Raw genomic sequence first — 23,344 nt, forward strand, 5'->3', positions numbered from 1 at the left:
AATTGTATTCATACTTCTTTTTTTAAAAATCTATGCAAGCTTAAGACTTCAGCTAAAGTGTGTTGGCTTCTTTTTGAAGTGTATTTTGTGTGTGTGTGTGTGTGTGTGTATATATATACATATATATATATATGCACCACATGTGTATAGTATCTTTTAATGCTCTGTTACCAAATAACAAATAGGAATTTTTCTTCTTGCAGATTAGAAATAAAAACGTGTATATAAACTCTAGGGAACCAGATTAGAAGTTTACAGATAAAGGATAATGTTTTATGTTGCTAATTTAATATGATAGAAAATGTTAAATAACTTGTAAAGGTTAAGAAATTGTAGTTTTAAGAAGAGAAACCTCTTACCCACTAGATGGACATGAGAAAGAAGCTGTGATGAATGGTGCCTCATTTGGACCTTTGTTTTTCTGGAAAGACTCAACACCTGTAGTTGTAGAGAAGTGATTGAGGTTCTTGACTTTAATCTTGGGTTGGTGCCCAAGCCTATACTAAGAGTCTTGTCAGAAGTTGGTAACATGGAGATGTTTTAACAAGAAGTGCCCACAAGCTGCCTCTGTGCCACAATGTAATTAACAAATAGCCCCACTTGAATTTGAAAGCCATTTTGTGCGATACTGTCCTTCCCCTTGCTGTATCTTATTTAATGGAGTTAAAGAGTGACTATTCAGTATATGAGATTGCTACTCTTAAAGTTATAATAAATACGCATTTATGAAACAGTGTCTCTGGCTCACCCAGGAGCCCTGACGTGGTAATACAAGATCAAGCTGTAGTTGTGCCCTGTCATTTAGGTTTAGGAGTTTAGTGTAATCAACAGTGATTATACCTAGAAATAAAGCTGAGTGGAGAGTCCAGTTAGCTTCTCAGGAGAAACTTAATGGAGACAATATTCCAACACAATGTTCCACAAAAACTTGTATTTCCAAAATGTTTTTAAACCTTTGTGGAAAAATTGCAACATCCTAACCTCCATATATAGTACGTTTTCCTTACTGTATTATAAAATCTTGAAAACCTAGCTTAGGCACTGCACTGAACAACACATATTATTTTTATCTTTTTTCTTCTCAATGCCTTCCCTAACCTGCTTCTTATTCCAAAGTGGAAAGCAAAGGCTAACTTACATTTTTCCTTCTTGTGAAATATTTCATTGAGATTTTTAGACTTTTATTTTTCCTTTTTTTAAAAAAAAAAGTGTTTATTTCCTTTAATTTAAGATTCAGTAGGATAGCCAAACTCATAAATATAGAGAATAAAATTACATGAAAGAGTTACAAGCTCACTGTTTTAAAGACGACATTTTTCATTTAGTTTTAATTAACAGTAATAAGTCACCTCCTGTTTTGCAATATTCACCAAAAAAAGAAATATAGAATGGAGGAAAACATGCTTATATAGCCAAGGTACAGATCCAGATGATGTAACCTTTTTAGTATTCGCATGACTTGAAAACTGGGCAGATCAATAGCTAATCGAAGTGCTTTATCTGAAGGGAGAGGGTAAAGACAGTGTGACCGAGTCTGTTTTCAGGGCTGCCCAGTGAGCCTTACCTAACAGTGTCCGTGGGTAATTCGCTAACCTTAACAAAGATAGGAAGAAGTGAGTGCTCTGATATCTTCTGCTGGCTCTCCATAAGTACTGTAAATTTTTTTTATAAATAAAAACTGTGAATATATATGTACAAGTTGTAAGTATTTCCCCCTTTTTATTTTTGAAAATCAAAAAGCTTGATTTGGTGTGGTGCAATGGATATTGGATAAAAATTTGAAGACAAAATTGTTTAGTTACAGACTCAGGATAATAAAAGAAAAATATAAAAGAATGCTCGAGATACTGAAGTCAAGATCACTAGTAATAAACTGGCTAGGTTGATAAACAATTTCCTGCCTATTTATAATGAAGAGCTAAACAAAAAAATACCTGAAGTATATATATAGTGTTTGAACTATAAACACGGAAGGAAACGTGGGGCAGAACACACTTCCCTTCTCTTTTCAAAAACAAAAAACAATGCATGCTCTGATTTGCATATGAAATACACCATGATAGAATTGAGATCTCAAATCTCCTTTCCTTTTAGCTTCTCCCTGCCAATTTTTATACAGATAATACACTGCAGATCCAGGCCTTTTAGTCAGTCTCCTGAGTCTCTGATACAGTTTTACTACTTACATAGGTTTATAGTCTCTCCACATTGTTATAAAGGAATGTAGTAGATTATGTTTCCTTATATATTGGGACAGTTTGTTAGGAACCAATAGGAAAATTCCAAGCTAAATAAAAAGGAGCTTTGGCTCCTAGGATTCTCTTTTCTTCAGGTTAATCATATTTTAAAATTCTTTTTCAAATTAGGTTCTTTGTGCTTTTAAGTTTTTTGTGTGTCTTCCATCACTTATAATATTAGTAATTTAACATGTTATTTGGTTCAAGATTTGGTTCAAGATTTGATTGTAGATTTTCTATCATACCCAAATTTTATTAATAAGACCTCTTACCAAGTCTTTAAAATCAATTGGAGAAGTAGAGCACAGTTCATTGTTGTGTAGGTGAAACCCACATTGTTGGTACAAGTGGCCATCATAGAGAAGAACATGGGAATTGTCCTGATGTCTGAATGTCATTTATTGTGTCTTCAGTCATCTGAAAGTCATCATCAATTATAGCCTGTGTACCGTAACCTGAGGTAGTGATATTCCTGAGGAGTGTGAAGAATTGCAGGACACTGTGGATTACTATACATTGTCATGAAAGCCTTACGAGGAGGCAGCTTTTCTAGGCTTGACAATAACTTCAACCTAATTGCTTAGAGATTTGGATAAATAACCTAATGGCCTGACTCCTTTTCTGATGTTTTACTAACAGCTACTTCTAAATAAATATGGTCCCAGGATTTTAAAATTGTCTTTTCTATGCATTTTTTAAAAATGGAAAAAAATGCTCATTTTTCTCAACTATTGCAGAATTATTTTAATATTTCACAATATTAACATGAAATTCATAAAAGGATATTTTGCATTAAATTGTAGTTTATAGTTCATAAAATAAGCTCTATAATCTTTATACTTGTTGAATGTAACTAGGAATTACCACTAAAATCCTAGCCAGGATCCTCTCCTAATCTAGATAGAATATATGGGCAGTTGTCCACTCTGTGTTCTGGTTCTTTGTTGCGTAAGATCCAGTGCAAGTAGTGTCTTGGTAGGCAAAAACTGTACCCTCATGTCCAGACCACTTGTGTGTCTGAATAATAAAGCTGCGACTGGCCTCTGTACATACATAGCTTAAGGCAGAGGTTGATGTCTTCACTAGGACATAGTCTATTCAAAGGCTGCTCTGTGAAGAAGGTAGAAAGTAGTAAACCAGCCAGTAACTTTTTTTTTTTTAACCTGATATCCTGCTCAGAATAAGAAAGGGATCACTTAGGACCTTGTACCTCATATACCTTTTGAGGTTCCTTTTGGGGAAGAGGGGGATTAAAGGCTGTCTTTATCATTTCAGAGTGTCTCTTCAAAACCAGTTCCATGACACTGAAAAGAAAGCACAGGAGTCGCAACTATGCATTGGTCCAAAGACACCCTCCTAAGTGTTCTGGCACTATCCACGTTCAGAAGGTGTTGAGGCCATTAGGTCTCTGGAGAAAGCTGCCTGGATTGGCCCCTACCACACAGCTTGTTACACTCCAAGAGCTGTTCCTGGGGTTTTCTTTTTTGAGGCTGTTTTGGCACTAATTCTTCTTGGTGATGACTCATAAAACAAATGTTGTTTTTCACATAGTTCCTGAAAGAGAAAGAGGCACTAATGAAAATGTCATTCTTAGTTTACATGAAAAAAAAATGTGTAGGCTATTATTTTTTAAACCACCCTGGGGCTTTAATGTTTTAGCTATGCAAAATAAATACATATTTTTATTAAGAATCCTGCTGCATCATGAAATTCAGTATGCCACAGACTTTGGTCAATCTCATGCAAGGGGTAACAGTGTCTTCTCAGAATACAATCCCAGCAGTCAGCTCTGTGGGGAAGGATTCCAAGGATAGTATTACATACAGAGAACCAGTGGAGGTTTCATCCCAGACCTTATTTTTTTCCATTTCTCAAACTCCAGCAATATGCCTATATTTATATCTCTTCTATCTTCTATGTTATCCCTCACTCCTGCATTAACAAATTTTTCTACAGGATTCTTCCCATCAGCATAAAAAGATGCTATTGTATTTTACCCTTACTAAAAATGAAGAGCTGCCTTTGAACCTCCCTTTTCAAATACCTTTTTCTGTGATTTAACCAATGATTTGAGTGGCCACAATATGTAGGTAGAATGGGTTGAGTAGATAAAGACTCCTGTTTCCAAGGAGCTTACATAGATTTTAGAGGGGAGACAAGCTTATAACTTGAAGTAGTAAAAGTGCAAATGAGAAATAAACGGGGCAGGAGAAAAAAGGATTTAGTTGGGTGGGAGAGGACAGACTGTATTATACAGGTGGCATGTCTCTAAAGCAGTGACAATGATCAGAAAATGGAATGAAGTTAGGGAGGGAACCCTGCAAAGAATCCCAGAGACCTGAGAAGTTGGGGCAGGGAAACAGGTTGGTATCTGGAGGGAAATCTGAGGAAGGTATTTTTTCAGGATGGGAAATACTGCAGCTTTGTGCGTGTGTGTGTGAGATGATAATCCCATAGGAGGGGGAAATCGATGCAGTCAGTGTACAAATGGAAGCATTGGCCTTTGCAACAAGGCAGTGTGTGTGGGCATAGATGTAGGTAGGTTAGTAGATCTTGTGGCAGGAGGACGAGGTGGTCTCAATTTATTTTCTCAGTGAAGTAAAAAGCAAAATAATTAGAGTGAAGAAGTGGGAGGGGGTGCTGGAGGCTTGGGAAGAGTATTGGTGTGAAGTAATCATCTTCGAAAGTAGGAACGTCAACTCACCAGGGAAATGTGCTATATTGCAGGGTATTCCTCAAGAGCTACTTGAGATTTATGTTCATAAGTTTAAAACAAAGCCGATCAGCATAGTTGTGTGTTTGATTCAGCCAGGTTTAGCTCCTTGAATGCAGGGATAAAATAAACTAAGAGTTGACTTGGTCAGAGTTAAGGTTTGCCTGAGTGATGGAGGGAGAGAGAAGAGGGTAAAGGGAGAAGGGGAAATGCAAAGAAGTGGCCTTGGTGGTGGGCCATGGAAAGTAGGAAGCAGAGTAAGGAAGGAAGGGAGAGTGTGGGCCTCCAGGTCGTGGTAGGGCTGAAGACTTGGAGTGCCAGTACGTGAGGAAGTGGGCTGGAGAGATGAGTGGTTAGAGGGTGAGTGGAATGCTTGTGAATGAAGCAGTGATTGGAAGTGAGTCTAGGGTGTGGCCATCCTGCTTTTCTGTTCCCCTTCACAGCAAAATTGATGCAAGGAGTGGACTGTTGCTTCTTCACTTCACTTCCGTTTTGTCCTCCAACCACATCAGTCGGCTTCTGTCCTCTCATTCCACTGAGCCTAAGTCTGTCAAGCCTGTGGTTACCTCTGTCTTTGTGCTTGGCCTCTCCAGTGCCACCTTCCTACAACACTTCTGACTTTCCTCCAGCCTCACTGTTGGCTTCTTTTCAGTCCCTTTTAACACTCTCTTCTTTGCTCGGTCTCTAAGGTTGGCACAAAACTGGGCCTAGTCCCTTCTCTCTCTGTTCTCTGACCAGATAAGCTTATCTGGCTTCATGACTTAAATACCACTTATAAGCTGATGGCCACCCACATTTGACTCTAACCTCTAGAGTCTCCAAATTTCAGACTTACATATCCAACTGCCTACTACTAATGTGTCTATTTGATGTCTAATGGACATCTCACAATATCTCCAAATCCGAGCTCTATTCTCTCCTGAGCCCTGAAACCTAGTCCTCTCTCAGGCTTCCCCATCTCACCATCTGTCCAGTTTCTCAAGCTAAAACTTGCAGTGTCATCCTGACTACTTCATTGCCTTACTCTTGTATCCATTTCATTCATATTTTTTCATCTATTCAATGCTGAGCTTCGATTATATGCCAAGGAATTGTTCCAAGTGTTGGGAAACAACAGTAAACAAAATATACAAAATTCCCTGGCTTCATGGAATTTAAATATAGCAGGAAGAGATAGACAGTAGACCAAGTAAAATACAGTGTTTCTGCTTTGGTTAAAACTGAAGGATTGGAAAGTGGGTGCAGAGCTGGCTACACAATTGGGATTTGAAATAGAGGGACAGGAAAAGTCTGATGGAGGTGAAGCAGCAAGACAGGTGGATATCTAGGGGAAGAGAATTTGAGGTAGAGAAAACAAGTGCCAAGATCTGGAGCCTTGAGCATGCCTGATGTGTCTGGGATGCAGCCTCTGGCCTATGTGGCCGTGAGAAAAGAAGGGGAGATTAGCAGGCTGTGCAGGGCTGGAAGGGCATTGGAAGGCTTCTGCTCTTGCTGGAGAGCCACTGGAGGATTGGAGCAAAAGAATACCTTGATTGCATTTTAAGGGATCATTCTGGCCACTGTGTAGAGAACTGATGGGAGGGGACAAAGGCAGAAATGGGGACCAGTAAGTGGGTATTGCAGTAATTCAGGATGGAGATCATGGTGACTCAGACCAGGGCAGCCATGAAGGTAGGTGTTCAGGCTCTGGATATATTTTGAAGTAAGAGCCAACACAACTTCCTGATAGACTGAATGTGGAGTATGAGAGAAAGAGTCAGGAAAGACTCCAAAGTTTGTGGCCAGAGCAAGTAGTAGGATAACATTGACATCCACTGAGGTGGGTAAGGCTGTGAGAATAGGTTTGAGAACATCACAGGTTCAATTTAGGGCATGCGAGGTATTAGGTATCTGTTAGACATTTGGAAAGACATGTAGAGTAAGCAGTTGAATAAACAAGCCTTGAATTCTAGAGAGATAGCTAGAGACATAAATTTCAGACCCTGGCATATCAATGAGATAAAAACTGTAAAATTGGCTGGACGCGGTGGCTCACGCCTGTAATCCCAGCACTTTGGGAGGCCTAGGCGGGCGGATCACAAGGTCAGGAGAACGAGACCATCCTGGCTAACAGGGTGAAACCCTGTCTCTACTAAAACTACAAAAAAATTTGTCGGGCCTGGTAGTGGGCACCTGTAGTCCCAGCTACTCGGGAGGCTGAGGCAGGAGAATGGCATGAACCCAGGAGGCGGAGCTTGCATTGAGCCGAGATGGCACCACTGCACTCCAGCCTGGGTGACAGAGCGAGACCCCGTCTCAAAACAAACAAACAAACAAAAACCTGTAACATTGACTGAGATCAACTGGCCAGTGAGGGTGATAGAGAAGTGGTCAGAGGACTAAGCCCCAGGGCACACCAACTTTAAGAGAGGAAGCAGAGGAAGAGAGACCCATAAGTAAGAGACAACCAGGGGACGGGTCCCAGAAGGCTGTGAGACAAGCATTTCAGGAAGGACTATCCCCAGCCAAACGCACTATCTCCAGTCAAATGCTAGGGATAGTCTAAGATGAGGAGTGAGAATTGACCACAGAGTTAACCAACATGGAGGTAACTGGGATGTTAAAAAGTAATTTCAGGAGTGGGGTGGCCATAACAGTCTCATTGGAGCAGGTTTGTGAGAATGGAAAGAGCAGAAGCACAAGTGATGACAGCAAATATAGACAATGCTTTAGAAAAACTTGGCTATAAATAGTACCCAAGAAATAGGGCAAAAGCTGGAAAGAAAAGTGGCACCAAAAGACCTTTGTTTTTTAAAAAAAAAAAAAAAAAAAGATGGAGAGAGAATCACAGCAGGTTTCTGTGCTGATGAGGAGTAAGTAAAGATGCAGATGATGCAGCAGTGAGCCGAGAGAATTGTTGGAGAATGTGCCGGAGAAGGGAGAGAGGAGAGAGGGGGTGAAGGGGGCTCTCATAGGAAGGACTGCATTCCTACATAGGCCCTGGAGGAATGGTCGTGTATGTGGAAGGTGGCGAAAGTTTCCCCCCTGATTATGTCCATTTTCTCAGTGAAGTCAGAAGCAAGGCCATCAGTGAGGAATGAGGATATGAGGAGGTTTCTGGAGAGAAAGTGATCTGGAACTTGTGTCTAGGAGAGAAGCAGAGTTAATAGACTAGGGATATGTGTGATTGCCACATGTGATTGAAGGCCACTTAAGGTCCGTGGTCATGATGGAAAAAGAGACCCAGCACTAGAATTGCATGCTTTCCCAGCCTCCTTCAGCTGGATGGCTGCAGACACTCACTATGGCACACTGTAAAGTGTAAGTCAGATCATGTCACTGCCCTGCTTAAAATCCTTCAGTAGCTTCCACTGCAATTAGAATGAAACCAAACTCTTCACTCAGCCTGCAAAGCCCTGCACACTAGTCTCTACCTACTTCCTAACTCACTGTCAAAGATTACAGCCTTCTTTCCATTTCTGGAACAAGTCAAGTGTGTTTCTGACTTAGCCTTTGCACTACCTGTTTTTTCTGCCTGGATTTTCTCCCCTATCTTCCAAGATTGGCTCTTTATTACCCAGGTTTTATCTTAAATGTTACCTCTCAGAATAACCTTCTCAGATCCGCCCAATTCAAAGTAGTCCTTTAGTCACTTACTATCTAATCAGCATACTGGAAATCTCATGGTGATTGTACTCGCTGGTAATGTTATTGTAGAACCTAGATCAGTGCCTGGCACATAGTAGATGCTCGATAAATATTTGTTGAATAAGTGAATTGGATGGATGAATGAATGAAGAAATGGCCACATCAAATTAACTGCTAAAAGTGAAAAATAAGTTTGCCTCAGAACTGAAATATTTACAAAACATTAAGTTGTTTGCTTTCTCCATTTGTGCCCACTTAAGCTTGGGGGGAAAGTAAATCATAGCTGAAACAGCAAATATGGCAAACATCACATCCCATTTTGAGTTTGTAGCTTGCAAGGCAGAAGTTCAAAATAAAATCTTTTCAAATTACATTATTGCGGAAATCTTTTCTGACCTCTCAGCTGAGTCACTGTTTATTTTATAATAAACTTAACATCCTTGGAAGAATATTTGTTTTTCAGCTTTTTAGAAAGAGGGGTAGAAGAACCCAACTCCAAATACAGAGGAAAATGCTAAGCAATGTGTAGTATCATGTTTGAAGTTAACTTGATATTGTAGTTTCCTTTCTTAGAAATAGACATTGGGATTTCTACATCAGGACTGTTACCTTGGTGGCCAAAGTTGATTCATTGTTTTATTAACTTGTAAATTCATGAAGACTCTCTTAACTCAGCAGTGTCCTTCCTTATTCTTCAAGTTCACCTCAGCTTCTGTGCACAGGCAGGTTCCATGGGCTTTCTGCCACCTCGCATTTCCTTAACTAATTTGATAACTTACTGTATTTTTTTGTCTCTGACATTTCTCTCTTGGAAACCTTGTTTAACATACATCCTTTAGATACTTTGGTCAATTTACATAAGCCAGGCTGCTCACATTGTCATTTTAAAAGCTTTTGCCAACCTGTTGGTTCAGCTCAGAAGAGCCTCTGGCTCACTAGTATTGCATGAATAAAAGTTAACCGGGAGGCCAAGGTGGGCAGATCACGAGGTCAGGAGATCGAGACCATCCTGGCTAATACGGTGAAACCCCGTCTCTACTAAAAATACAAAAAAAAAAAAAATTGCCAGGCATGGCGGCGGGCGCCTGTAGTCCCAACTACTTGGGAGGCTGAGGCAGGAGAATGGTGTTAACCTGGGAGGCAGAGCTTACAGTGAGCTGAGCTCATGCCACTGCACTCCAGCCTGGGGCAACAGAGCGAGACTCCATCTCAAAAAAAAAAAAAAAAGTTAACCTACCATGTGACGCAGCAATCTCATTACTGAGTACATACCCAAAGGAAAATGAATCATTTTACCAAAAAGACACATGAACCCATATGTTCATTGCATCACTATTCATAATAGCAAACATGTGGAATCAACCCAGATGTCCATGAGCAGTGGATTGGATAAAGAAAATGTGGTATATATACACCATGAAATACTACACAGCCGTCAAAAAGAACAAAATCATTTGTAGCAACATGGATGGAGCTGGAGGCCATTTTCTTAAGTGAACTAATGCAGAAACAGAAAAGCAAGTACTGTTTGTTCTCACTTATAAGTAGGAGCTAAACATTGGGTACTCATGGACATAAAGAGGCAAAAATAGACACTGAGACGACTGGAGAGGAGAGAGATGGAGGTGGGCAAGGGCTAGAAAACTACCTACTGGGTACTATGTTCACTACCTGGGTGACAGAGTCATTCATACTCCAAACCTCAGCATCATGCAATAAACCTTTGTAACAAACCTGCACATGTAGCCCCTGATTCTAAAATAAATGTTGAAAAAAAAATTCTAAAAGCACCTTTTCCTTTTTGTCCTCAGTACTGGGCTTCCTCATGGTTTATAGCTAGTAGGTATTACTACTGCTGTGATGATTTTAAAATGTAAAATTGTTTTGCCATCTCATCTTTCATAATTGTCTTTATTTTTGTTCTTCATTACAAACCTTGCAGTTCTCCTATAGTCTGTTTGGAGGTCCACAGTACCTTTGGCTTTTGGTCCTCTCCTAATTTGCAATTTATGACTTTCTTGGAGAGGGTCTGGATTTAAGTTTGAGTAATTGCATGACTCAAAAGTAACAGAAATGTGATTCTTTCAAAAACATTTCCTAAGTCAGAATTTTAATAATTTAGACAGATTCTTTCCCCACCCCAAATTCTGCATTAATAAGCTCTGTTGGGTTTTAGATACCCACATCATATGTTCTTAAGGAATATCTTATTCTGGAACCCTACTAGAAAGAAAGATTAGATTTCCTTGAGTTCTGTCATTGAATTTTCATTTGGTTTGCAATTTGATACAATCTGACAACCCTAGATGAAAAAAGGATTTGAAAGTTCTTAATCTTATACAGAACATTCCGCTTTCAAGTTTGACCTTTTAAAGAGAGTACAATGGGTTGTGATAGTAAGGGAGGCCTATATAGTTTCATTCAATTAATTAATTGCTACTTTCTCCCTGCCTCAATTTTTTGGTTATTTTTGTTCACAATAATTCACAAAATTTTACTTTTTGTGTGTGTGTTCTTTTGAGACAGGGTCTCACTCTGTCACCCAGGCTAGAGTGCAGTGGTGCAATCACAGCTCACTGCAGCCTCGACTTCCCAGGCTCAGATGATCCTCCTACCTCAGCTTCCTGAGTAGCTGGGACTACAGGCGCAAGCCACCATGCCCAGCTAATATTTTGTGTTTTTGGTAGAGATGGGGTTTCGCCATGTTTTCAGGCTGGTCTCGAACTCCTGGGTTCAAGCGATCTGCCTGCCTTGTCCTCCCAGAGTGCTGGGATTACAGGGGTGAGCCACTACAGCAGGCCACAAAATGTTTAAAGGAATTTTGCTCCCTGAGTTAGTAGATGAGTAGTTCAAAGGTGCATATACACAAAGTGGATTTACCATGAAGCCAACAAAACAAGTTATAAAATCGAACAGTGGATACTTTTTAATCATCTACCAGAAATCAATATTAAACTAGGTAGGCATTGTAGGAATTACATAAGAAAGATAATGGACAGAGCATTCCTGGAAACTAAAACTTTATTAATTAACAAGGTGAAACCACAAGAGTTCTAGCCAATGCAGTATAGAAGAAAAGAGGGCTAGAAGATACTGAAAATCTAGGACAAAGGATTACTCTCCAGGGCTAGAGCTACTCAGGGCTTCAAGGATGAGTACTTGAGTTGAGTCTGAAAGCGTAAGGATGTAGAGCTGAATCTTCAAAGTTAGCTAAAATGTAGGAACAGAAGGAGAAATCAGGAGATTAGAGCCGTCAGCCAGGAGGCCATCCAGGAAAGAAGATTGTTTCACATGAGCTAAAAGAACTTCAAGAAAGAGTAGGTGTGATAGATTAAATGTGGTCAGAAATTCTTTGCCCTTCATCTCATCAAGAGGTTAGGTCTCTTTCTTCACCCGTTGTATCTAGGCTGGCCTCAGGACTTGTGCTGACAATAGAAAGTGGTCAAAGTGATTTGTGTCTTCCTGATGTAAACTCAGAGAGACTTGCAGCTTCTTTCTGCCTTCACTGCCTTGGAAAGCTGCCCTGAGTTTGACATGTGAGGAAGCCACTTTGCCTCCTAAAGTATGAGAAGCCAATGGGGAGGACTAAAGCTCCCTATTGACAGCCGGCACCTGCCACCTATGTGATCAAGTCCCGTGTGATTGTGGGCCCTCCTGCCCAGGGACACATGTGAGTGAGCCCAGGCAAAACAAGCAGAGGCACCACCCAGCCAAACCAAAGAATCATGGGAAATAGTTGTTTTCAGCTGCAACATTTGGGATGCTTTGTTATGCAGCAATGGATAATTGATGTGAAACAGGCATAAGGAAGGATGAGAAATGGAGGAGTACCAATAGATTTGGAAGTCATCGGTGTCCTGGCATCTCAGTTATGGAAAAACCTGAATCCATGAGGAATGTTGCCAGTTTACAGGTGGATACATTGAGTTATCAAAATCTGAGGCCATTGATGATTTAAATCGTATTTGTGATTGATAGCCTTATTCAGAGTCTAATGCTCACCAAGAAATCCAATCATTTTGACCTCTACTTGGATAGAGCCAGGCAATGCGTTAGTTAGTCCAAGGATATAGCCAACCTTCCTCACAATTTTATTTTCCATTGTAAATGAATCATTTTCATTTTATATTTTTGAAAACAGGGCCTCATCTGTATCAAAAAAAATTAGCCTTATAATTTGATATTTACCTTAAGCTTAAACTGGGAGAATTTTTTTCTGCTATTTCTAAAGTAAAATATTTTAAAAATTAGACCATCTAAAAGTATATAAAGCACAAAGTGAAAATTTTCCACAATCCTACTTACTATACCCCCAATAAGCCAGGATTAATGGTTGGTTCAATATAAATACACATGCACACATATACCTACTAACAATTCACCTATCAGGTTTATTCTTCCTTCAAGTAAAAGCTGAAGAATCACTATGCCCACAATATCTGTAATCATACATTTCTCTCTACTGTTTTCAAAGTATTTTTAAAAGAAAATCACAAATTGTGAAAATGTAGTTTCCTCCCATTATATTAAAACCCAAGAATAAGTATCCCTGCATTTCTAAATGGAATGAAGTAATCCTAGGAAGAGTAACAAGTTCTGCTTCATTCTTAGCCCCTATGTCTCACCTCTTCCCCCAGGACATGGTTTTGGCAATTAGAGCTACTAAAACAGGAAAGGGAATTTTCTGCCACCCACTTCTAAATTAAATGTTTCACTTCTAAGTTAAATTGTTTAAACAGTCTCTCCTTGTGAAATTTTTTAAACCAGTTTTCTAAATGCCTGTTCATATAAGAAACTTATCTTTCTTAAAATTACCTTAAATGTGCAATATTTAGAACAACGGTAGATGGTTAAGCCTGAGAGTTTCTCTGCTAATCTTAGCCTTAGCAAGTGTTTAGGGCACAGAGAAGGAGCTATAAGTCTTATAGAGATGGAAAGGCTGAGACCCAAGGTCCTAGCCCAGTGTGAACATAGTATATCTACATTTCCGGACCCACCCGAAACCCCAAACAAAGAAAACTTGTTGGGGGGAGCTAGACAGAGGGAAGAAGTTCTGAGATAGTTACTGAGTAGAGCTTTAAAACGTTCACCCCTTGGTTGGGGACTGGGTGGGGGAAGCGTTGGGGGGCGGTGAGGGATAAAAGACTACAAATTGAGTTCAATGTATACTGCTCCGGTGATGGGTGCACCAAAATCTCACAATCACCACTAAACCGGTGATGGGTGCACCAAAATCTCACAATCACCACTAAAGAACTTACTCTGTAACCAAATATCACCTGTTCCCCAAAAACCTATGGAAATAAACTTTTTTTTAATGAGATAGTTTTAATCAGTAGCACAGCAGATTCACATCCTCTATACAACAAAATTAATTTCAGAAAAAAATCAAGTAAAACAACAATAATAACAGTTTCTTTTTCAGAAAAGAAATGCAGACAGTGAAAATATTAAACTTTGTTCTAGTAAAAATTATTACATTACAAAAAAGGAAAATATGGTTTAATGCTTTTTAATTACAATGATGTATTTTTGTTTTTGTTTCGTATAAAAGGAAAAAACTTGTAACCTTGTACCTATATATTGGTTGGTCACAGTAATGAATAATAGCATTACAGTTTGATGATAATTATAAAAGGCTAACATGTTAAAAAACATTCCAATTGTAAAGATTTTATTCAAATTCAGTACAATATTTCATCAATAAGTGAAAATTCGCACTTGTCAATCAAATACATTCACTTTGTAGTTTGAAAAAAAAAAAAAGATTCACTCATTGGGAAGAAATGGTTATTCTTCCTCAGCTGAATCACCCAAATTAAAGACAAAGCAGGGAAATTGGAATTATGCACTGAGACATAGTCTTACGCTAAAGGGAATGCCCTAAAATAATTTCAGATATTATTCCTTTGCTGTATATAAAAGCTGCACTTTTGACCAAAGAGTATTGTTCAGAAACCAATGCATGTAATACTTACACTTTTGCTAGCTCCATTGATATTTGTTCCAAAGAGCATCCCTTTGTCTCAGGTATAAACATAACAACAAAAAGCAGGGATGCTAGACTCATGATTGTATATATAAAGCACACCCATGGCAGGCCAATAAGATCTATAAAGGACAAAAGAAATTGATTAGAAATGTGTTTTGTGTAGCTTTGATCCCATTTGTGAACAGCCACTTAGGACATACATAACACCATATGTATTTTCAAACATGCCAGCAGTATCCAGGAAAATAGAAATCACAAATTTAAAATGTAGCCAGCTCTGAAAGTGTTACTTTTACAGACTACCTCAGTTTTCTCTGTTGAAGTAAATAGCAGTCTTGTAATTATCACAATTTACACCCAATGTCATCTTCTTGGTGGGCGTGTCTTTCTGTTTCAAAATGGCAATGTGTCTTTATTAATATAAAAAAGCACATGCAAAAAAGGAACCTCAAATCATGGAAACATATGATGTAGAAGGTAAAATCTCTCTTCTCCCCCTCCACAGTTCCCCTCTTGGGAATCGCCATGGTAGCAGTTTAGTTTCTGTTTGGTGGACAATTTTTCCCCCTCTTGCTATCATTCCCAATGGTAGCCATTTTTAATGACATTTGTACAGATGGATTTTTCTTGGAATGAGCTCACCCTTCTTTGCTGTGATTTGAATAAATCATTTCATGCTGGCAATATTTCATCATTTTTAATAGCTTGCAGTGTATTTGTAATGTTTCTTCCTGGGTTCAGAGAAAATAGTGATTATGGGTCCAGTAAAAGCCATCAACTTGCCAAGATGCATCACAAGAAGCAGGATCCTCAAGATTCTGATGACTCTCATCTGCAAACTTAGTTTTTCCACTGACCACTTCCAGCCAAAGATACAGTCCCTTTGTAGTCATGGACCAAGTCAAGGCACATTCAGTGGTGAGCAGTGGCCCCCACAATGCACTTGAGTCTGCCATTTGCATTGTGGCGGCCCCTGACTCAGCAGCAGAAGGTCTAGTGTGGCAAGGAGTAGTCAACTACGAACAACAAGATTTTACAAATAGCCTTTAACAGCTGCAGCCATAAACCACAGTTGGTCAGGCAGGAAAACTGACTGAGCAGTTGTGTACTGAGGCAGTGTTTGTAAATGCAGTGTGAAAGAATCGAAGCATAGTAACTACTTGTCAGTGAGTTGTGCTGAGGTTGGGAGAAGCAGGAAGGAGGAACCGCACTACAGTTCTTTTGGCAATTTTAATTAAACTCCTGTCTCTCTCTGCTTTTCTAGCTGGCAGAGGGTATTGCCCAACTGATTGCTTAATAAAATCCATGTAGAATTGGGTCTCCTTCCCTCTATGGAGCTTAAAACCAGAATATAGAAATTGTCAAAACACTAAAGGCTGTCTCATCAAATTGTCCCCAGTTTTGTTTGAGCACTTTGAGTAACAGGGAGCTCACCATTTCACGAAGCCTCTTATTGCCCTGTGAAAGAGTCGCATCTGCTAGAAAGTTATTCCTTGCTTAGATCCTAAATCTGCCTTTCAGAGGCTGTGCTTTGTCCTCTGGAAGGACACACATTGAATCAGCTCTCCCCACCCCTTCTCCATGACAGCCATTCAAATATTTGAATGCACCTCAGCCCTTCTCTGAGAATCCCCTTGTCCAAGTCAAACATCCTGAACTCTTCAACCATTCTTCCCACAGCCTAGGTTACTGCCCCCGCCATTCAGGTTGCCCTCCTTCAGTGAACACACTGCAATTTTTAAATGGCCCTCTCGAGATATTTTACTCAGAGCTGAATGCAATACTACAATTGTGTCATGATCACTGCAGAGTACATTTGTCTATCTGGAACAGTCTGCTTTTATTGATACAGCTGAAATTGCATAAAAAATGTTGGTATTTAAGGGCATGCTGCCAAGTAGAACCTCACATCTTTTAGATCCCTCTATCCCACACTTGGAAACTTTATTTTTGAAAATAAGTAGGAAATGTCAAGCATTCCAATTAAATGTCATCTAAAGGTTTTAGATCATTCTAGGCTTTTTGTTTTTAAGTGGATCTGTTTTCCTAACATTTGTTCTAAATGGCCATACAGAACTTCTAAAGCTTCACTAGCTCCTCCAGTGTATTAGCTATAGCCCTCCCAGAGATGTGTGTCATCTTTCCCAATCCCTCAATTCCATTTTTTCTTTTATATTTCTCTTTCTCCACATCAAACAGCAGATGGAGGGTATGTGTGTGTTGTGTACGTGTGTGCGCATGTGAAGGTGGAGGGCATGTGTTTATGTGTGTGATCTGAGTAGGACCAGTTTCTTTGTTTCCTTTAATCTTGAGCTATTTCTCAAAAGGTAGGATAGAAACATTTGAAAATGTTATATAAAAACCCAAACCATGCTTAAATAGTAACCCCAAAGGTTAATTTCCAAAAGTGGATATACTAAATATATATGTGTGTATGTGTGTGTGTATGTGTTTATATATATGCACATGTTTTCAGCAAACATCCACTTTTGAAAATTATATCTATAAAGACAATATATGTGAAATGAAGAAATTGGGTTATTTGTTTCATAGAATTTCCCACAGTCTGGATTTTCTTGATTGTAGTCATGCTGCATGTTCCTCATCTATATATGAAATAAAGAGAAACCGACTCATTGGTCAGTTTTGGTGGATACTGGGGAACTGCCACATTATTTTGAAAACTAGAGAATAAAGAGAAAGTTTCAAGCACGTATTTTACCTTTCTTATATGATCCACACTTCAGGATAGCCAAATAGCTAATGAGAAGAAATTTCTCTTTAGAGAGGTATTTCAGATGAAAATGGAGAAGGAATGATATAATGAGTAGGTCTGGGAAATGATCATCAAAGGAGGCCAACATGACAAACAGCAAGACAACCAGACCTCATGTGCCTCCTGTTGGCAGTTCACACGGCAGCAGCTGCCACAGAGTTCACCAACAAATGACATGTAAATCTCCTCAAGCCTCTATCTTTTTTTTTTTTTTTAATAAATTTAGGCTTTATTTATTTATTTCTTTGTAATCCCCAAAGGGTTTCCCTTCTTACTTTGCTCATGTTTACAAGTTGGAGCTAGGAAAACAAGGCGAATGCTTCTGTTTCTGATTTGATCCCTAATACTGGGTTATTTTATTATAATATATAAATCTAATTTGTGGTTCCTTTAGATAGGACTGCTGAATGGAACACATAAACAGCCATTTTTTGTTTTGCTTGTAACTTTTTTTTATGCCTTCCCTTATTTCCGACATAGGGATCCTCAAATTCTCTATACAATACAGTTGAATTTCAGGCTTCAGTGGAAGTAACAATGAGCCTGACCTTATTATAGAATCTCCCTGCCGGGCACAGTGGCTTACGCCTGTAATCCCAGCACTTTGGGAGGCTGAGGCAGGTGGATCACGAGGTCAGGAGTTCGAGACCAGCCTGGGTCAACAACATGAAACCCCATCTCTACTAAAAATACAAAAAAATTAGCCGGGCTTGGTGGTGCGCACCTGTAGTCCCAGCTACTTGGGAGGCTGAGGCAGGAGATTCGCTTGAACCTGGGAGGTGGAGGTTGTGGTGAGCCGAGATCACACCACTGCACTCCAGCCTGGGCAAGACAGTGAGACTATGTCTAAAAAAAAAAAAAAAAAGAATCTCCCTTCTGCTGTTCTCTATCCTTAAATTTGATGAGATCCCCTTTGAAAATAAAAGTTTGTTATTATTACAAGCAATTCTGCCTGACACCTAAACATGCCTTTTGTTATTGTGGATTGGTTTCTCTTTCTCCTCAAGCCTCTATCTAAATCTAATAGCAATTTACAAGAAACATAAAAGACAGAGAGGAGGGCTAAGCGTGGTGGCTCATGCCTGTAATCCCAGCACTTTGGGAAGCTGAGGCGGGTGGATCACTTGGGGTCAGGAGTTTAAGACCAGTCTGGCCAACATGGTGAAATCCCTGTCTCTACTAAAAATACAAAAATTAGCTGGGTGTGATGCTGTGTGCCTGTAATCCCAGCTGCTCCAGAGGCTGAGGCAAGAGAATCATTGGAACCCCGGGGGCTGGAGGTTGCAGTGAGCCAAGATCATGCCACTGCACTCCAGCCTGGGCAACAGAGAGAGACTGTCTGAAAAAAAAAAAAAAAAAACAGAGAAACAGAGAGGGACATGTGACATGACTATAATCAACAAAATTCAGACTGGAAAATTCTATGAAATAAATCATTTGTTTTTTAACAGATTTTTAATTTCTTTAAAAATATAAGGTATAGGAGATGGAGACAAAACCTACAAATTATGACTTAGTGACTTGTAAATTACATATTTGGGTCATGATTCAAATCATGTATAAAAAAATTATAAGACAATTAGAACGTGAACACAGACTAGGTATTTGATACTAAGGGATGATTATATTTTTAAGTGTGATAATGACATTGTAGTTATATATTTTTGAATGTCTTTTAAAGGTCTATGCTGAAATTTTACAGAAAAAACAACATTGCATATGGGATGTGACTCAAAATAATTGGGTAGGGGGAAGAGCAGGTGGGGTTATAAATAGATTTAGATTCAAAACTGTGTAAATTGGGTCATGGGTACTTCAGGGTCATGGCCGTTCTCCTTCTAAGTGTGTTTGAAAATTTCCATGAAAAAATGGTCTTTAGGTGGGTGTAATTCCCGAACATTTGTCCTATGAGGACCAAAGACATTAGAGGAAAACAAAGACTTCTTACCAGTTACAGTCAAAAATGTCAGCGAGATGAGGAGATTGATGCCCCAGTTCATGCTAGAAGTTAAAGCCATGGCTCGTCCTCTGATCCCACCAGGAAAGATCTCACTGAGCACCAGCCAAGGCACTAGAAGAAAGGGAAGAGTGGGTGGCGGACAGCACATTTAGCGAAAACCCATTGAATCTGAGTGCCAGCACCCTGATCTCTCCCTGCCCTCGTCCTGCCGGGATTTGTGGTTGGGAAGCAGGGCCATTTCCTACCTCAACAGAACAGGACAGTAAAGGGACGTGCTGCCCCCTCACCTCCAGCCAAAAAAGAAAGCATTCACAGAAACATTAGGAGAGCTGGACCATGGTCCCCACGCATAGGGTGAGGGGCATGAGGTGCTGGTATCTGACGCAGGCCCAAGAAATGCAAACCGCAGGGGCCGAGGCAGGGGCCACCTGCCTGGCAGCAACAAGAGAGCCAGCTCTGGACATCTGCCAAGCACAGAAGCCTCAGTGCCAGAGCCCAGGTGTACCTGCTGTAGGACTGGGCTGTTTCCTCAACTCTCTCCCCCTGACCTTGGAGGAGTCAGAAATCACAGCTAATGAGTGGGTAGGAAATGGAGCCAGGTGGGCATGAGGAAGCCGGCTACTCTCCCTTCTCCGACTTGGGCGTCCTGGCCTGAAGCAAGCTGGATGGAGAGAAGTTCTAAATTAAATAGAGCTTCAAGATTTGATTATTGTACCAGACTAAACATTTGAATTTCTAGGAGAGTCTTATTGGCACCAAAACTCATCAGAGGACTTTTTATTATCTGAGAGTGACAAGGAACATTATGGGGCTTGCCTGATGAGATCAGACGGGGCAATAAAGGAGCAAATTAACTTGTCTTCTGCTCATAGCCTATCAAACCCAGTTTGCCCAATAAAAAACAGCCAGGAGTTCTTACTGTGGGCTTTTACAAACATTTTTACAACCTCATCTCATTTGATCCTCACAAACCCTACAAGGTAGGAACTATTATGATACCTCTTTTATCAAAGAGGAAACTGAGGCTTAGAAGAGTTAACTTGCCAAGGTCACAGAGCAAATAAGTGACAAAGGTGGCATTATCCCTAGTAGTCTCTGGAATTCATGCTTTTTTATCACTGTGCTTTCTTGATAGTGACTCAATAAATATTTATTAATTAATAAATAAATGTCGAATGTAAGCATCTTTGATTCAGTGGAAAGAAGGCCTTTGGCCCTGCCCCAGCTCAGGCTCACTGTTGGCTGATTCACAGTGTTTCAGAAGACCAGCACTGATTTGTCAACCAACTACATAATTTTATTCCAGAAGAGGGTCTGGGAAGAAGAAACTTGAAGCCAAGGGGAGGCCGCTCTGGCCAGCAACCACCTGGGCTGCCTATGCCAGAATCCAGCAGTCAGCCATTCCTCTAACTTAAAATTTGCCTCTCCTCACAAGATTATGCCCTGTAGAAAAAACATCTGCTGGGTGTAAATTTGCTGCTTTAAAGGAAGAAAAAACTAAATTGGATTGCAGAAGACTGGAAAAATCTATTTTTCTCTTATATTCTCCAAGTGAATCTATGCAGGGTTACCTTTCATGCATAGAAGATAATTATAATAAAAAGTAGTATAATTATTATTGTTGTTCTTATTAATGGGGAATTCAAAACTAGGAAACCGCATGTCTGCCACACTCTCACCTCACCTCTCTTCTCCTGCCCCTCTCCATGCTAAAAGACCTTCACTAGATTGTTGCAGATTATATCGTTGGTGGAATCGCTTTACTTTTAATGAGACCAGTTTAGTGCTCAGGTAACCCTGTCTTGAGCTTTGCAAGACTGAAGATCCAGCTCTGAGTAGACTGATATCTGCATAATTCTGGTGAAGCCTTTGTAATGAAGACCTGTCCTTGGACAAATGCAAGATAAAATTATATAAATCCGATTTTTAAGCTAAATAATATATGCCATGGACCAACCTCCCTATACCCTTTCCTGGCATGGGTATTCAATGCTGGCCAGGTGAAGCTGAGGGTCCCTACAACCATTTGCTTTAACAGCCATGAGGAGGAGGTGGGGTAAAGGGCACTCTCATTTTCTTTTAGTAGAGGAGATAGCTCAGAGTTTCTTGTTCCAACTTCCATCCTCACCTCATCACCTTTCAAAGCTCCTTCTTCCCCTCCCCATCTTTCATCATGGTGGCCTTGATTATTTAGTGAGGTTTGGGGAGAATCATTGCTGGGCTCATCAGAACCACCTAGGCCTCAAATGAAAATGAGTTGATCCTGCTGTGATAGAAAGTGGACCTCGCCAACAAGAAGATGGGACAGTTGCACAAAACACCAGTTGTATGTGCTCAGTCTGAACTGCCAGGGGCTTGTCGAGATCCACATTGCAAGCCTGTCCTAGACATTCATTCAATATAGCAGCTAAGCCAAGTCCTCCAGTAGTTTCACCAGTCAGCGAGCAGTGAGTTGAATATTGAAAAAGAGGCTTCCCTCAGTCTCTGTTCGAAAGGAAACTTGTCAAGCAAGCCTTACACCTGATGCTTCCAAAAATAACTGTATTGTTGCTGAAAGAGTCTACTTCTTTTTTGATTGAATGAAGGAATTAAAGAATTGATGGCTTGGTTTATCTAATATTGACAAACTGGATGTCACAAAAATTGACAAATGTTTTGAAATTTGACAAGGATGGCTCAACCTCCCAATGTGGAGCCTGCCAAGTTAAAAATAAGAATATTGAGCCTGTAATCCCAGCACTTTGGGAGGCTGAGGTGAGAGGATTGCTTGAGCTCAGTACTTACAGACCAGCCTGCGCAACGTAGTGAAACCTTGTCTCTACTTAAAATAATAAATAAAATAAAATAAGCCAGATGTGGTGGCACATGCCCATAGTCACAACTACTTGGGAAGCTGAGGCAGGAGGATCACATGAGCCCAGGAGATCAAGGCTGCCCTGAGCTATGATCATACCACTGCACTCTAGCCTGAGCAACAGAGTGAGAGACCTTGTCCCACATCCCAAAAAAGAGAGAATATTATTTAAACAATGATTCCAGATTGTAAAATCACAGGTTTTCAGCTCCAGAGAGAGGGAAATACAAATCTGAAAGTATCACGTGCAGCAAGATAGACTCACTGAAAAGGTCAGAGTCTTTCCATGGCTGACCTAGAAGCAAGACAGTGCCAGAATCTCATCAACCTTGATGTTCTCTGGAAAGATGCTTTCAATACCTGAAGCAGAAGCAGTGGAGAAACTCAGTTTCAGTTCGTAAGTAAGGACTGAAACTCTTATTCATTCATAAGAGGTATGAATCATTACATGGGGATTTAATGTGTTTATGTTTATAATAACAGGTGGGAGTTTTCTTAAAATCACTAATTCCTTTTCCCAATGAGATGGCCCAATTTCTCCCCAAGGAAAATTAAATTATTGCCACAGGGGAGGGCTCCCTTTCACTACCACAGCAAAAAAGTAGCAACTCTCTCTGGGCATCTTCTTTATTCCCTACCCCGATAACAGGCCAAAAGGGGATGCACATTGTCCTATTCGCGCATCAGGAATCCACAGAGCACTCGTAACAGAGACACAGTGAACTCTTCTACAGTGAGCGCAGCCACTGGAGTTCAGCAGGCACTAAAATTATTCTCCTTGACTCCTATTACTCCACTTTCAATCCCATCGTTTCAGGACTGCCTCAGCAATTCGTACTCTTATAAATGTCAGGGTCTGCACGAATCTTGAAGGTCTTGTCTATGTTGCAATAATGGAGGAAGTTTTGGACTTGTGGGGGGCGGAGGTGTGGTGATTGTTTACAGATATGAAACTCATATTTCACATGGTATTAAATCATCAAGGTTGCCTATCAGAACTTGCCTGATCCAGATGAAATCCACAGACAGCGTGCTTATGGCTACACAGAGTGTCATAAAAAGATCATGAAGGGCAAGTTCGTTGAAGTCTCTCTGTCTCCGGTTGAGGACACGGACTTGGATTCATAGGGGTATTCAATGGAAATGGCGGCCCTGACACTTGTGTCTTTCCCCCTCCTACCTATT

General features: G+C 40.1%; 1 protein-coding gene across 1 annotated transcript in view; it reads right to left on the reverse strand.

Annotated features, from left to right (window-relative positions):
• Nucleotides 1-42: 42 nt before the first annotated feature.
• The window catches only part of SLC2A12 (solute carrier family 2 member 12), a 61,648-nt gene continuing 38,346 nt past the window's right edge, over nucleotides 43-23,344 (reverse strand). The window contains exons 3-5 of the mRNA XM_032159364.2: nucleotides 19,294-19,416; nucleotides 14,556-14,688; nucleotides 43-3,791 (exon numbers count right to left, since the gene is read on the reverse strand). Coding sequence (XP_032015255.1) covers nucleotides 3,638-3,791; nucleotides 14,556-14,688; nucleotides 19,294-19,416 — 410 coding nt within the window. The 3' untranslated portion in view covers nucleotides 43-3,637. The remainder of the gene's footprint in view (nucleotides 3,792-14,555; nucleotides 14,689-19,293; nucleotides 19,417-23,344) is intronic.

The sequence above is a fragment of the Hylobates moloch genome, unplaced genomic scaffold, assembly GCF_009828535.3.
Source record: "Hylobates moloch isolate HMO894 unplaced genomic scaffold, HMol_V3 SCAFFOLD_2, whole genome shotgun sequence".
Taxonomy (NCBI): Eukaryota; Metazoa; Chordata; class Mammalia; order Primates; family Hylobatidae; genus Hylobates; species Hylobates moloch.